General features: G+C 39.7%; 1 protein-coding gene across 50 annotated transcripts in view; it reads left to right on the top strand.

Annotated features, from left to right (window-relative positions):
- The window catches only part of NRXN1 (neurexin 1), a 1,165,889-nt gene that overhangs the window by 254,850 nt on the left and 895,517 nt on the right, over nt 1-15,522 (top strand). For 35 of the 50 annotated variants that reach the window (XM_078382536.1, XM_078382566.1, XM_078382658.1 and 32 more), the window contains one exon: nt 2,332-2,376. The exons of the other annotated variants lie outside the window; for them this stretch is intronic. In XM_078382536.1, coding sequence (XP_078238662.1) covers nt 2,332-2,376 — 45 coding nt within the window. The remainder of the gene's footprint in view (nt 1-2,331; nt 2,377-15,522) is intronic. 50 annotated transcript variants of the gene reach the window in all.

Consider the following 15,522-nt stretch of genomic DNA (forward strand, 5'->3'; position numbering starts at 1 on the left):
AGTACTGAGAAAAATCCTTCTTGGTGATTATCCAAGACTCTCCTTTGAGTTTGCTTTCTGAGTCAGTAAGATTTCCTGGCTTGCCATTAAACAAACAAACAAACAAAAACCTGCTGGTCTTCACCCACCTTATTTTTTTCATTTTCTGACTCTACTTCTGAATAGAAAATGACCAAACTACCAAATAATTTAATTGGTTAAATCCTGAGCAAGAAAGAAGCTGTTCAGCATAGGAATTGCAATTATCTTGAACAGCTTGGAATTTCTTTCAGGGAAAAAAAGGAAGGAGAAATAGGAACCGCTGGATAGCTCAGTGGTTTAGGTCTCTAGTTGCAGAGCCAGAATGTGGGGGTTCAATTCCCCATTGTGCCTCCTTGACAGGGGATGGACTTGATGACCCTTCTAGCTTTGCAATTCTCATCCATCCATCCATCCATCCATCCATCCATCCATCCATCCATCCATCCATCCATCCATCCATTCATTCTGAGAAATCCCATGAGATTTCTTGTGGAGGTGGCAGGAGGGAGGCTTGTTCTGAGAATTCTTGCTGTAAGGGGTTCCTTTTCCATTTATCACTGAGAAGGAGAGGCTGAAAGAGTCACACCTCTAATTGGGAGTGTCCAGAGAAGAAAAGAGATAAGATTAGTCATGCTTTATTAAATTCATCTCTACTCACTGTGTCAATGATTGTGTTCTTTCAAATAATTATATTTCACTTTCTTCTAAACTTACCTTTTCAGAATTATTATACCTTAGAATTATGTATTGTACCTAAGTCTCATTTCACAAAGAGAAATCTGTCTCTCTCTCCCCCCAACTTTTTATTTTATTTTATTTTACTTCATTCCATTTTTGCCATACAAGTGTTCATGTTCCAAGTATTATATTATTTGTATATATAGTATCTCTTACTGGTTGATTGTTAACCCAGCAATGGCTCTATGTTCTTTTAATTGTTTGAATAGTTGAGAAGTTGCATGCCTGAAACTTAACAGGGATATATCATTTGCAAGGAAGCTTGTAGCATCACTGTGACCATACATTGTGAGACTCCTATTTAATGTGTTCACTTAAAATAGTCTTGTGGAAGACTTCAGGAAGATGACAAATAATAGTGGGAAAAGGGAAGGCATTTTTGGTGCTCATAATAAATTTGGCACATAGTGGCTAATATCCTGCTGATTAGCACAGTAAAGTGCTCTAGAAAAGGCCCATTGAATCAATGAGGATTTGGTGAGTCATCTCCTCCTTAAGTTCTGTTTATTAAATGGGCCAAACTCTAGTTGTGACTTATATTAGCTTAGAAAATTGTGGTTAGAGTAGGCCATTTGCTTCAATAAAACTTATGAAGGAGTTGGTTCACCAAATCGCCATTAATTCAATGGATCTTTTCTACTGCAATTGAGTGTCCTAAGCAACAGGATTTTGGTTGATAAGTTATATGAGTTTATGCTTACAAACATGATTGCTGGAATTGCTTCATTATTCACCGAAATTTTGGCTGAACTTAGTAAGTCTCAACTAGAGTAGGCCCATTGGAGACTTGATGAGTCAACTCCTCTGTAAGTTCTATAAATTAAGTGAACCTACTGTTATTGAGACTTACTACTGGCTTCCAACTGTTGTGTGGTACGTGCTTTTAGGGAAGTGGGGTAAATAAAGCAAAACAAACATTCTAGTGGTTGATATGCTGTTGCACAGCTCCACACCCACAAAGGGGATGATGTTGTCAGCAAAGGCAAATCACCATTGATTAAAGAAAAACTGACACTGATTAAATGTGATTTGAGGATGCACGTGAATTGTACACAATGCAACAATGTTGCATTATACACATTGAAATCCCCAAAGAAAGCTGTTTGTCAGCAGAAGTTTGCTACCCTTGAGGACAGAATTTGTTTACTTTAATGCAATGAATAACATATATATTAGAATGTATAAGTCTAGTAAAAATGGAATAGATGAGCTCTCTGTGTAGAAGTTCATCTACCCTAATTCAGCATAGTTGAGTAGCAAGAATTGCATAGGAAAGACTAAAATTTTAGCTAATAAAAACCAAGCACAGGTTTTCTCCTGACGTGGATATTACTATGAAATGTTCTGGCATCTTGTTATCTGAACTCAAGTCTCCTTCCTTCTTTAAAAAAAACAAAAACAAAAACAAAAAAAAACGCTGTTAAGAACTGATATAAGGTGACACCAGGAAGGACTTGACTTGCTTTTAGAAATCTCCAGAAAAGTTATTTAAGTCTGGTACTTCAGCATTTATTTTATTTTTAGCATAGTGATTATTTTTTTGATTTCATTTTCTGTTATCTCTTGATTTAGAAAATGCTGCTCTTTTTGCAAAACCCGAACCCCGACCCTATCCAGGTAAGTATAAATGTCTGTTTCTTTGGATTAGTCTGTGGTATGTTGTAGTTTCCCCTAATTAACTTGAGCTGATACAGTGTTCTCTTCTTTCTTATTCTACTATCCCAGCACTTCCACTGCTGGCTATGTGACCCCATGCCCCTCTCCTTCCCAGTAGAACAAGCCATGGCAGGTTGAGGGACAGAGCACCGGTACTTCATCCCAATGCTTTTGTGATAGGAATCCTCGTCACAAAGCAGCTATGGCAACGAGGGCTCCACATATAAAGTCTGTCACTGCCTGCCACTGTCGTATCCATATGTATGCCTTTTCCATATCTCCCCATCAGAGTGGAGAGTGCAGTAGGCCACAGAGGAAAAGGAAACCACTTCCCAGCTCCTAGATCAAGAGGCCAAAATCCTACAGGTGGCATTGAAATTTAGACATCATCTCCAAAGTATAGAGCAACAAAGATCTCCCACCTTAGCTTGAAGACAGAGAAGCCTAATCACTTTTCATGACACATTTGAGAACTGTTACCTCCAGAATTCATGTTATAGACCTGACTCTGCCCTTCCTGGCAACAATAATGTTTGGTTGATAAAAGTGCACTTCGGGAGGTAATTTGCAGCTTGGAATCCTTGGGTTGACAATTTTGCACAGAATGTAGGAAAATTCTTATTGATGTCTTTGGTGTTATAAACACATCTGTGCCATTGGTAATTATTGAAATTTTGTTCCTGCTTAGCCAGGTTAGCAACTCCATCTTCCATTCCTGTTTCCATTCATGTCACTAATAAGTAAACCTTTTGAAATGGCCATTCAGCATTCATAGAATAGCAGTCATAGCATCCAGAATGACAGCCTGAGATTATTTATTTATTAGATTTTTTACCCCACCCCTCTATAAAATGTCTAGAAGCCTAGGAAAGGTTGCTTTAAACTGTTACCTGATGGACTTATTGCATTTTTATGCCACCTGTGTCCTCATAAAGGAGGCTCATGAGTCCTGAAAACAAATAGGAATTAAAACAAAATAATTAAAGGATTTATATTATAACATTCATCCTCAAATAATTTTAAAGACATAAAAACATTTTAAAAAAATATTACAAGGAATATAAAAGCTACATCAAATTTCTCCATCTATTTTATCTGCCACAGTTTTTCAGAAATGTAAGTAAGTCTGAATCCAGTTGGTAGTCTCAACTAAACAGAGGCACAAAGTCTATTGAATTTACATAAGTTTTGACACTATTCAGACATGTCTTTAAAAACGTTCTTGTTTTGGCAGGCTTTCTAAATTATGCCATTGTTAAACACTCAACTTTAACATCTGCAGCCATCCGATTAAATTTAGCTTTACTGTATTGTATATTTTTGCTGTGTGCTGTATAGTATATTTTTACCATTGTACATTGCCCAGAGTGACCATTGGTCAGATGGGCAGTCTAGAAGTTCGTTCAATCAATCAATCAATCAATCAATCAATCAATCAATCAATCAATCAATCAATCAATCAATCAATCAATCAATCAATCAATCAATCAATCAATCAATCAATCAATCAATCAATCAATGTCTACTCTGGTTGGGACTAACAATTAGATTTAGTTCATAACATTTATTCTTCCAGCTACTGGAGACTGGATCTTTTTCATAGATTTGTATAATGGTTGTCAAAAAGAAATGGGTCAAGGAAGTTATTGATCATATGTTGCAATTAACAATCACATCAGACCACTTAAGTGAAGCTAAAAGAAACTCAGTACTGTACAGGAATATATGTTGTAACATGTTGAATGGTGTATCTAATCTCTTGTACTAGCACTAAATATATACCAAAGATCTATCAAATATCATTTACTGAAATGATCTGAGGTTTCGGGCAGTTTTGTTTTATTTCTTTTTTTCCTATTTTGTTTTACCTACTTTGTTCTGTACTGAGTATTTACTAATTCGGGGCCAATGCAGTAAAATCTTCAAATTGACTTTATTGTTCAGAAATGCTGTGCAAAGGAAAAGAAATGTTCTATGTTTGAGCAATAAAAGATTCAAGAGTAATCAATTGGCCCATTAAAAAAATATAACAGTTCCTGTGATCTCATAAAACAGCTTCTGATGCAGAGTAAAACTTTTAAAGGATAATAATAGCCACCCCATAAGACCTAGAAGAATCTGGAGCTGTGCAGTAAGTAGTTTATTGGCTAGAATCGTGTTGTTCATGTGTTTGTGTAAATTGCCAATAGCTGGAGCTGAAGGTGCTGGGATTCATCTTGATTGTATGTCTGGTCATGTGTCCAGTTATACAACTGAGATGTGCCCTGACACCCACTGGCTACGCTACATTACACAGGTGTACATGGACATCAGTAAGATTCTGGCAACTGTTCTGGATTTATGATTTTTTTTTTAAAAAAAGAATATACAGTCAAGCTTCCTTTATTTAAGAACTGGGAATCATTTATTTTTCTTTTGTTTGTTGTGGGTTTTTGGGGCTCTTTGGCCATGTTCTGAAGGCTGTTCTTCCTGATGTTTCGCCAGTCTCTGTGGCCTGAATCTTCAGAGGACTGGAGTAGGAACTCTGTCTTTTTCTTTTCTTTTTACACTAAACTTCCAAGAAAATAGAATAATTAATGACTTTTCAAGTGAAATAGGGAGAAGAGGGGGGACCTCTCGGAGTTTTGACACCCTTCTGGAAGATATAGAGCTGATTATGTTGACGGCACCAGAAAAAGGTGTGGGTTGTTGGTTTTTTCATACTGTAATCCCAGATTCCCAGTTACCCATTGATCATGCAGGCAATGGGATTCTGAGAGATCTAGCTGAAAAAAACAGAAACATCTCACATCTTTGCACAAGATGTAATGTTCACTATTGTTCATTGAACTGTGAAGGCTACTAGTCATGCTTATTATATGCATACCATCCAATTCTGGGTAAAGGCCTCTACCAATGGCTATCACTTTAATAAGCACATAGGTTGTTCAATCTGTGTAATGAACAACATGGAAGGATATGTGTCTGTTTCATCTTTGGAGGAACTCCTCATTATCTTAGAAGCTGGGGTGAAGACATCCCTTCAGGGAAAACAGGAATGTCTTATAGTAAGCTATGTCTGTGTGATGAGCTTTCTGATTGCTTCTCACTAGCAATAATTCACCAGTTTTCAGGAAGGTGCAAATAAATTTGCCAGAAGTGCAGTTAGGATGATAGATGGAAATGGACTTGTGCCTCAATAAAAATTTCCATTGGGTAGAGGTTAGAGGCTCAGTGCCAGCTCGCATTAGAGCTGACCCCAAACTACTCATTCAGAATGACTTCCTCTTCCTTCCCAATTCTTCCCCAAGGCTACAATAAACAAGAACTTTTTTTAAAGTCTGTGTTCTTCTGTCCACTTACTAGAGATATGTCTTATTGAATTGATCAGGAGATTACTTCCTCTGAGGATCAAATCACAAATTAAGGGACATATATATTTCCTGATATTATAACAATTCCCTCCAGATACATAATTTATTCCAAGCTCCATGCTTGAGAAGTCAGATTTACTAATAGGGTCCATATTTGCCATTTAGTGACCATCACACAGGAAAAAAACCCCAGGTAATTTTCAATATGTAAAATGAGACAAGTTCATGCTGGAATAGCAGTCTTTTAACTCTTGAGGGGTTGCCATTTCTAACGACATGCTGACTGTGCCATCTATTTTAAGTGTAAGTGGACATGTGTCGTCCCCTATCCCTGTTTGTTGGAAATCTGGTTTGACTGAAAGTTAAGACACATAGGTTATGAGCTTCCCGGAAATAGACTGGACAGCCAGTTTAACATTTTATAATATTGGCCATTATTATACTCCATATAGGAGGACAGAGAAAATAACAGTTCCTAGGGTCCATTATTGGGTTTCACATAAAAACATAGGCAGAACTGTACTAGATTAGATGAACTAGTGCAATGGTCCCCAACCTTGGGCCTCCAGATGTTCTTGGACTTCAACTCCCAGAAGCCTTCACCACCACCTCTGCTGGCCAGGATTTCTGGGAGTTGAAGTCCAAGAATATCTGGAGGTCCAAGGTTGAAGACCACTGAACTAGTGCACTTAATCCAGGATCATGCTTCCAGCACTTACCAGCCAGATGATTTCAAACTAATTAACAAGCAAGAGAGGAGAAAAGGTGGAAAGCAATGAAAACAAACATAAACAAGGAGGGGAGCATATTTCTCAAAACTCCTGTGTTTGCCATTAAAACATGTACAAAATGTTTTGGACAATACAGCGACTCTGCTGTTGGGGAAAACCTATTCATAAAGCACATATGAAATAGACAACTGCAAGTAGAAGAAATAGTACAAAGTACACATAGCGTTATGTATATTCCTAAAATATATGATTATAAATACAAACATAATACATTCCTATGGTACATAAGTGTGAAATCCATTATAAATACTTCAGAATTTAAAGGATCGTCAGAATATTGTTTTCAAAAGGTGCAGTTTGGGCCATCGTCATTCACCTTAGCATTTCACCATCCGGATGCATCTGTAAGTTAGGCTGGGTGTTCAGTTCCTCAGTTTGCTTCATGGGAGAACAGTTGGCTTCGAGCAAGCTGTGCCGTCCCAGAAGAATAGACTAGTAAACCTTTTATGAGTTTTCTCTACCTGGAGATCTCTGAAAAGGGTCACCCTACGTCACAATTGACTTGACAGCACATGATGATGATGATGATGATGATGATGATGATGATGATGATGATGATGATGATGATGATGATGATGATGATGATGATGATGATTCAGAGATTTAAAAATGGGCGTTTGATTCTGCTATTTTTAGGGTGTAGATATTCTTTTGTTTTGATTTGTCTTCCAATGAGATAATGGGAGACCTTCTTTTCCTGCCTATGAAACCTGTCCTTTTCTGTTTGCCATGCATGTATGCTTAGCTGTGCCAATGGAAAAGATGCTTGCATGGGGATACTGAAGAAAAGTAATGTTTTTTGGTTTGTCATTCTCATTTTAAAGATGAGCTTATTTCTTTACATAATGTATCTTTCAGAACAAGCATCTTCTCACTACTTTTTGTTTGTTGCTTTTTTTAATACCCTGAACAATACATTGATGCTTTTTGCAGAAAGTCCATATTGAAATATTACGAACAAATGAATAATGTGTAATTAGAGACCGAGACCACGATCATCTACATTTCCAATCACCATCTATGTATGGGTGTGAAAGCTGGGCAGTAAAAAAAGCTGAGAGGGGAAAAAAGATTTAAAATGTGGTGCTGGAGGAAAGCTTTGTCGATACACGGACTGCCAGAAAGATAAACAAGTGAGTCCTAGATCAAATCAAGTCTGAAAAAAATGTTGAAACTGCAGCCGTCCTACTTTGGGCACATCTTGAGAAGACAGGATTCTCTGGAAAAGCCAAGAATGGTGGGAAAGGTTGAAAGCAGCAGGAAAAGAGGAAGACCAAATATGTGATGGATTGATTCCCTAAAGGAACCAGAGGCTTGAGTTTACAAGAGCTGAGTCGGGCTGTTGACAACAGGACATTCTGGCCATCACTTAATGTCGCCATGAGTTTGAAGCAACTTGATGGCACCATAAAAAGAACAACAATTATTCCATCTGTAGTATAATGGTAGAGTCCATCTGTTGACTCATAGTCAGTCCATCCCCTGATTATCTCAATGAAAGTGCTTCCAGAGCTATTTTAATGCCTCTGGTGGCAGTATTGCTTTTGAAATAAGGAATGTAGGGGAAAAAAGATCTGAATATATACAACTGAATCCAGCTCTGTCTCTTCCCATCCCTCATCCCTGTATCATCTGATAGGGAAATAATTGTCCTCCTTGATGGCACTTTTGAGTGATGTTCTCTCCAATTGGGAAATGGAGGTTTACTGTCAAAAGATATGAAGAAGTACACTTACTCCAGCTGATGAAAGCCATCATTAGCCGATAAAAGAGCTCTGTTTGCTATAATTTTTCAACTTGTTCCTACTCACATAGAATATGAACTGCTGATAAATATGAACTGCTGATAATAATAAGCAGTGAGTTTGACCATATTCACACTTTAGTTTTGCAGTGAGCATTGCGAAGCCTGGAATATAAAAAAAATGTCTGGAGATGAATTAGGCGAGCCTGGTTCCTGCTTGTTTGCAGATACACTAATACAGTGCATGCATTATTAATTCGTTTGTAACCTCTTAACTTTTTGCAGAAAAAGTGTCAAGGTGGACGTGCACTAGAGATAGGCACACACACCTTGGTCCAGAGGTTTGTGCTGATACCTATGCACAGCACCACAGGTGCTATATGTTCCCTTCTCCTGGCTGTCCCGCTCCCCAGCCCATGCACACTTCTCCTCTCCTCCTCCTCCTCTTTGGCTGTTCAACCAGTCTCCAGCAGGAGCACATGCTTCCTTGCCTTACCACCTTGGCTGATCGCCCACTCAGGCAAGGAGACAGGACAGGCAAACTCCTGCTCCTGCCAGAGACTGGTTGAACAGCCAAAGAGGAAGAGGAGCAAAGTGCACTTGGACTGGTGAATGAGCCATTGGTCAGGAGGCAGGGGAAGGGAACATGTGGCACCTGTGGTGCCATGAGTACAAAACCAGCACATGTCTAGTGTGTGCCCTAAGGAGCCAGCTGCAGCCGGGGTCCTCTGGCAAAGAATCTATGGGCAGAGTTGCATGTTTAAGGCATAGAGGAGTTGTATTCAAAGTTATAAGACACTTGGGCAGAGTTCCCTTTCACCTTAGAAGCAGACCACCCCAAGGTCTTCAGTTACTCTAAGTTCCCCCAAAGTAGCCCAGCAGGGTGTGATCTGACACATAACCAGGAAAGTTTGTACGGGCAAGAGTTCTGGCTAAACAGCCCAGTCCGGCCCTTCCCTCTCCTCCTTCTTGTCTAGGAGGACACATGGGTAGAAGGTCCTCTGTCAGTTAGCAGCTGCCTCTCTGACTTGGGAGAAACACACTACCTCTTCCTCCTCATCAGGCCATCAGCAATTCCTCCCCTGCATCTAGCCAAGATTCTTCTTATTCTTCAGCCAAAACCCTGCTTTCCCTCTTTTATCTGCTTCCAGCCTGCCTTGGCCAGATGCTCATCATCAGGCTGATTCTTTTCCATCACTTGTCCTCCCTTTCTCTCATTCGCTTTAGCATTCTTCTTGGCCTTATCTCTCCTAGGCTGCTTAAAAGGGGCCAGGCATCCCGTTGTGAGTGTGCCAGCTATCTGGCAGGCTCACCCATTCACAGTGGAGTACAAAGTTCCCTCTAGATTTGGAGGCTGTGAGATTCTCATTGCTAATAATTGGAAAAGAAATTGAGTTAGGGAATTGAATGCATGTTGCCACTCCTGTTGAACTACATCAAACACTACACTAAAAGACAGTAAACAAAACCAACGTAAAATACATCCAAAGCAGTAAGAGACTTCCAGAATCTGGGAGCAGCAACAGAGAAGACCCTCTCCTCCTTCTCCATCAAAGGCATATTTGAATGTGCTCATTTGCATTATGCACATGACCTCAATGTAAGTCTCAGTTGGAAGTCTATTTGGAAACTTCAGGCTACTTCGGAATATAAAAGCTAGACTACGGATCAGGGCCAATTATACAGCAGTGCTTGTTGGTTTTGCTGTCATTCTTGTTGCTGTTTTTAAATCTATACATTGAAAGAAAATATTTAAAATAAGAAAGCCACACATCTCTACCTATGTATGGAACAGTTACAAACTCCTCTAAAAATACAAAAGTAATTTCAATTCATCCTGAATGTTAAACAGGCTGAACCTACAGTGCATATATTCACATTTTATTAGAGCAAAATACATATAATCAAGAATTTATTTATTTATTTATTTATTTATTTATTTATTTATTTATTTATTTATTTATTTATTTATTTATTTATTTATTAGATTTCTGCCCCGCCCATCTAGATCAAAGGTGTACTCTGGTTGGCAGATGTACTTTTGAAAAAGCATCTATGCAGTCACATCTGTGCATATACTTTTCAAAAAATATCATCAACAACAGGAATATAACTGCTGTGAAATTTAAGATTGCAGAGATTCAATAGCATTGGATTCCCAAATCACTCATGGCACAAATACATCACATGTCAGGGCAAAGAAATAATAAAGAGAACTAACAACACATCTGTTATGAGGTCAACCATAGAGGTTTAGTTCTTTGATTTTATTAATTAAGAGCAACAGGGAAAGTATTAGAGCAGAGATTTGAAAAGGACCCTTTAAAACCATGGTCCCCAACCTTGGGTCTCCAGATGTTCTTGGACTTCTAACTCCCAGAAATCCAGGCCAGCAGAAGTGGTGGTGAAGGCTTCTGGGAGTTGTAGTCCAAGAACATCTGGAGGCCCAAGGTTGGGGACCACTGCTTTAAAACACACACACAGTGATCATGCTTACACTGGCTGTGAGATTCTGCAAAATGTAATTACCAGAATGAATTTTCTCAAGCTGTAAATGAAAGGCAGGACCAGAAGATTGTAATGCAGCTTGACCGAGATAGTGATGTGAGGGCAGTGGAATCCAAGCTTTTGATTCATGAGCAGTAGGCTCAGAGCCAGCACCAAATGTGGCAGAAGATGGTAAAATTAAAAACTAAAGCGCGTTTTGCGAGCTGAGTGCTACAGTAAAGATAATCAACTCTAGAAAGTTTGTGTCCTTTCATTGGGTGACCCGTGTATGTTAGCACCCAAGGATCTGGAAAACAGCAAATGTGGCACTTGTCACCCCCCTCAGATAAGTTCCTATTGACGCTTGCATCTTCTAAAACAGTTTGCCCAAGACCTCAGGGGATCTGCAGGTGCAAACGCTGAGCGCAGCTGACCTCTACAGAACCTCTCCGTGCTCCATTAACCACACTGAGGCCATTTGCAAAGAAGATACTTTTTGAATGTTTTCCAAAAATCTGCTTTCCTAGCACACTTGCCAAGAAGTAGAACACAGCAGAATTCAAAGTATGGATTTTCTTTTTTTCAGGAAGGCACATAGCGGAGGGGGAGAGGGTTGAATTAGACAATGCCACAGTGTATAATAGTCTAAATTAAGGACTATTAAGCATGAGAAGATGCAAATGAGTAAGCTGTAGCATTGTCTACGGAGTTGTGTGTGTGTGGGGGGGGGAACAGCACTCAGGGCCTCTTCTACTGTACATTAAATGAATGATAATTTTGCAAAATGTGGCAAATATTCAATGCAGGTTTGGAATGCAGTGAAACCAAGAGTTAGAATTAATTATTTAAGACCTACTCAGACATCCATAGTAGAAAATACTCACCAAACATTTAAGAAGAGCAGTTTAGTCTCATTGTCCCTTCTACCATCTTTTCTATCAACCTGAACGTATTGAATGTATGAACAAGAGATGTCCTATTCTCTTTGGGGCTTTTCATATCAAGTAGAACCTTGGAAAAATCAGGGTTCCAGATCATGTGGAAAGCAACTATGAATAAGAGAGTATCTTTCCTCCAGACCTATCACTCCTTTCACATTTTAGGGGAAGAAACCAGAGACAGAGGAAAGTGGGGCTAGCACATTCCTTGAATTTGTGGTGAGTATTCTCACATGCAGTGGTACCTAATGTTGAGTCCCCAGATTGTTCTGTGCAGTCAAATTGCCAACACAGCTAACGGTGAAGGCGTCAAATTGGAACCAACTTCTGTGCAGTCAAACTGGAACCAATTTACAGAAACCCCCAGAAATCCTTGCCAACACAGCTAACGGTGAAGACACCGTTAGTCCAAGAATGCCTGGGGAAGTAAGGTTGGGAACCACTGCTCTAATACAAAGGCTTGAATAAGGTTTTGACACAAATCCCCTATATAAACGATACCCTTGTGACTTCCTCCCTTGCTTCTAGTCCTGATCTCACATATAACTTATGTTCATATGGATCAGAAAATCTAATTGCTAGCCCCAACTGGTGTGGATTGTTGGATCAACTTCTGAATGGAAAGATAACATTCACATAAATCCCAGTGACTCAATGGAGTTACTGTAGCTGAAAGTAGCAATTGGATTTAAACCCATTATGTACTGCCATGCTGAACTTAAAGGGTGATTGTCACCTTATAGCTGATGTGCAGAAACTGTTACAAATTAGTCTTGGTGGCAGTGTTATTTATTGAGAGTTATTTATTATACTAAAAAGGTGTGTGTGTGTTTGTGTGCGTGTGTGTTTGCTGTGGATTTCTGAGGATTAGTCTCCCATTAATCTCTAATGACTGGATTGTTTCTGTTCTTCTGTGATCATCCTTGCGACGTGTTGTCCTCCCCATTGTTTTGCAGCTTGAAGTGGGATAGGGCTGGGCCTTCGTCTTTCTAGCACTCCCCTCACATGTTGTCAGAACAGATTCCAAGGCAAACGAGTTACTCATTGGAAAGACTGTTATTACAATGTGTGAATGGAGTGCTAAAAGCACTCTTCTTTAATTGCTCACTCAAGGAGCACCTCTTGTTACTAAAGAGGTGCTAAAAGAGCCTTTCTGTTCCAGGGCCGATGTTGCCAGCTACCTTTGACTGCAGTTCACACCAGTTTGATAATTCAGCACTGGTTTTTCAAGAGAAAAACGAACATCTCTTGCCATGTCTACCTGGGAAGCTGAACGGTGCTAAATAGCTCTAGACCAATCCTAAGCGTTTTTATGCATAATGCCTGATGTACTGAGATGGTAACCTATTTCTCAACAAATGCAGATAGTACAGCTTCAATATTAGTCCGTTTAGTCACAGGAAATTGTTAGCCTCTACAAGAATTCTTGCTTCCAATCCACATTAATACTTTGTACAAAATATTGCTGCATAATTTTTTTTTGGTCTTTTCTCTCAGTGAAGCAAAGCACACACAAACAGAGAGACAACACAAAGGAACAGGCTGATTGATCAGAAATATGCAAAGAAACTTATCGGGTTTTTCTCATTTTAAAAATTCTACACAAAACTTAGCAGCTACCATAGTACTTCACACTTTACTAAATGTATGTGCTTTATACAATTTGCACAATCTATTGAATTTGTGGGGGGTGGGGGGAAGACATTGCCAGAAATGCAGAACCCTCATCCACAGCATGAGAAAAATCTCACAGCCAGGAGGAAAAATGGGCAGTTTCTTATCCACATGCACAAGAATAAAACAAGGAAGGAATTTCTCACTCATATGGTTATGCTCCCTCCATTGCTGAGGAGACTGAAATTGAACAATTTTATGAAGATTTACAACACCTTCTAGAACTGACACCGAAGAAGGATGTTCTTCTCATTCTGGGGGATTGGAATGCTAAGGTAGGGAGTCAAGAGATAAAAGGAACAACAGGGAAGTTTGGCCTTGGAGTTCAAAACGAAGCAGGGCAAAGGCTAATAGAGTTTTGTCAAGAGAACAAGCTGGCCATCACAAACACCCTTTTCCAACAACACAAGAGGCGACTCTACACATGGAAATCACCAGATGGGCAACATCGAAATCAGATTGACTATATTCTCTGCAGCCAAAGATGGAGAAGCTCTATACAGTCAGCAAAAACAAGACCTGGAGTTGATTGTGGCTCTGATCATCAGCTTCTCATAGCAAAATTCAAGCTTAAACTGAAGAGAGTAGGAAAAACCACTGGGCCACTCAGGTATAATCTAAACCAAATCCCTTACGAATACACAGTAGAAGTGAAGAACAGATTTAAGGAACTAGATTTGGTGGACAGAGTGCCTGAAGAACTTTGGATAGAGGCTCGTAACATTGTCCAGGAGGCAGCAACAAAAACCATCCCAAAGAAAAGGAAATGCAAGAAAGCAAAGTGGCTGTCCAACGAGGCCTTACAAATAGCAGAAAAGAGAAGGGAAACAAAATGCAGGGGAGATAGGGAAAGTTACAGAAAATTGAATGCAGACTTCCAAAGAACAGCAAGGAGAGACAAGAGGGCCTTCTTAAATGAACAATGCAAAGAAATAGAGGAAAATAACAGAAAAGGAAAAACCAGAGATCTGTTCAGGAAAATTGGAGATATTAGAGGAAGATTTTGTGCAAAGTTGGACATGATAAAAGACAAAAATGGAAGGGACCTCACAGAAGCAGAAGACATCAAGAAGAGGTGGCAAGAATACACAGAGGAATTATATCAGAAAGTTTTGGATATCCCGGACAACCCAGACAATATAGTTGCTGACCTAGAGCCAGACATCCTGGAGAGTGAGGTCAAGTGGGCCTTAGAAAGCCTGGCTAACAACAAGGCCAGTGGAGGTGATGGCATTCCAGTTGAACTATTTAAAATCCTAAAGGATGATGCTGTTAAGGTGCTACATTCAATATGCCAACAAGTTTGGAAAACTCAACAGTGGCCAGAGGACTGGAAAAGATCAGTCTACATCCCAATCCCAAAGAAGGGAAGTGCCAAAGAATGCTCCAGCTACCGGACAATTGCACTCATCTCACACGCCAGCAAGGTTATGCTCAAAATCCTACAAGGTAGGCTTCAGCAGTATGTGGACCGAGAACTCCCAGAAGTACAAGCGGGATTCCGAAGGGGCAGAGGAACTCGAGACCAAATTGCCAACATGCGCTGGATTATGGAGAAAGCCAGAGAGTTCCAGAAAAACATCTACTTCTGCTTCATTGACTATGCAAAAGCCTTTGACTGTGTGGACCACAGCAAACTATGGCAAGTCCTAAAAGAAATGGGCATGCCTGACCACCTTATCCATCTCCTGAGAAACCTATATGTGGGACAGGAAGCAACAGTTAGAACTGGATATGGAACAATGGATTGGTTCAAAATTGGGAAAGGAGTACGACAAGGCTGTATATTGTCACCCTGCTTATTTAACTTATATGCAGAATACATCATGTGAAAGGCCGGACTGGAGGAATCCCAAGCTGGAATTAAGATTGCCGGAAGAAATATCAACAACCTCCGATATGCAGATGATACCACTCTGATGGCGGAAAGTGAGGAGGAACTAAAGAACCTTGTAATGAGGGTGAAAGAGGAGAGTGCAAAAAACGGTCTGAAACACAACATCAAAAAAACTAAGATCATGGCCACTGGTCCCATCACCTCCTGGGAAATAGAAGGGGAATATATGGAGGCAGTGACAGATTTTACTTTCTTGGGCTCCATGATCACTGCAGATGGAGAC

Source organism: Pogona vitticeps, chromosome 1, assembly GCF_051106095.1.
Source record: "Pogona vitticeps strain Pit_001003342236 chromosome 1, PviZW2.1, whole genome shotgun sequence".
NCBI lineage: Eukaryota > Metazoa > Chordata > Lepidosauria > Squamata > Agamidae > Pogona > Pogona vitticeps.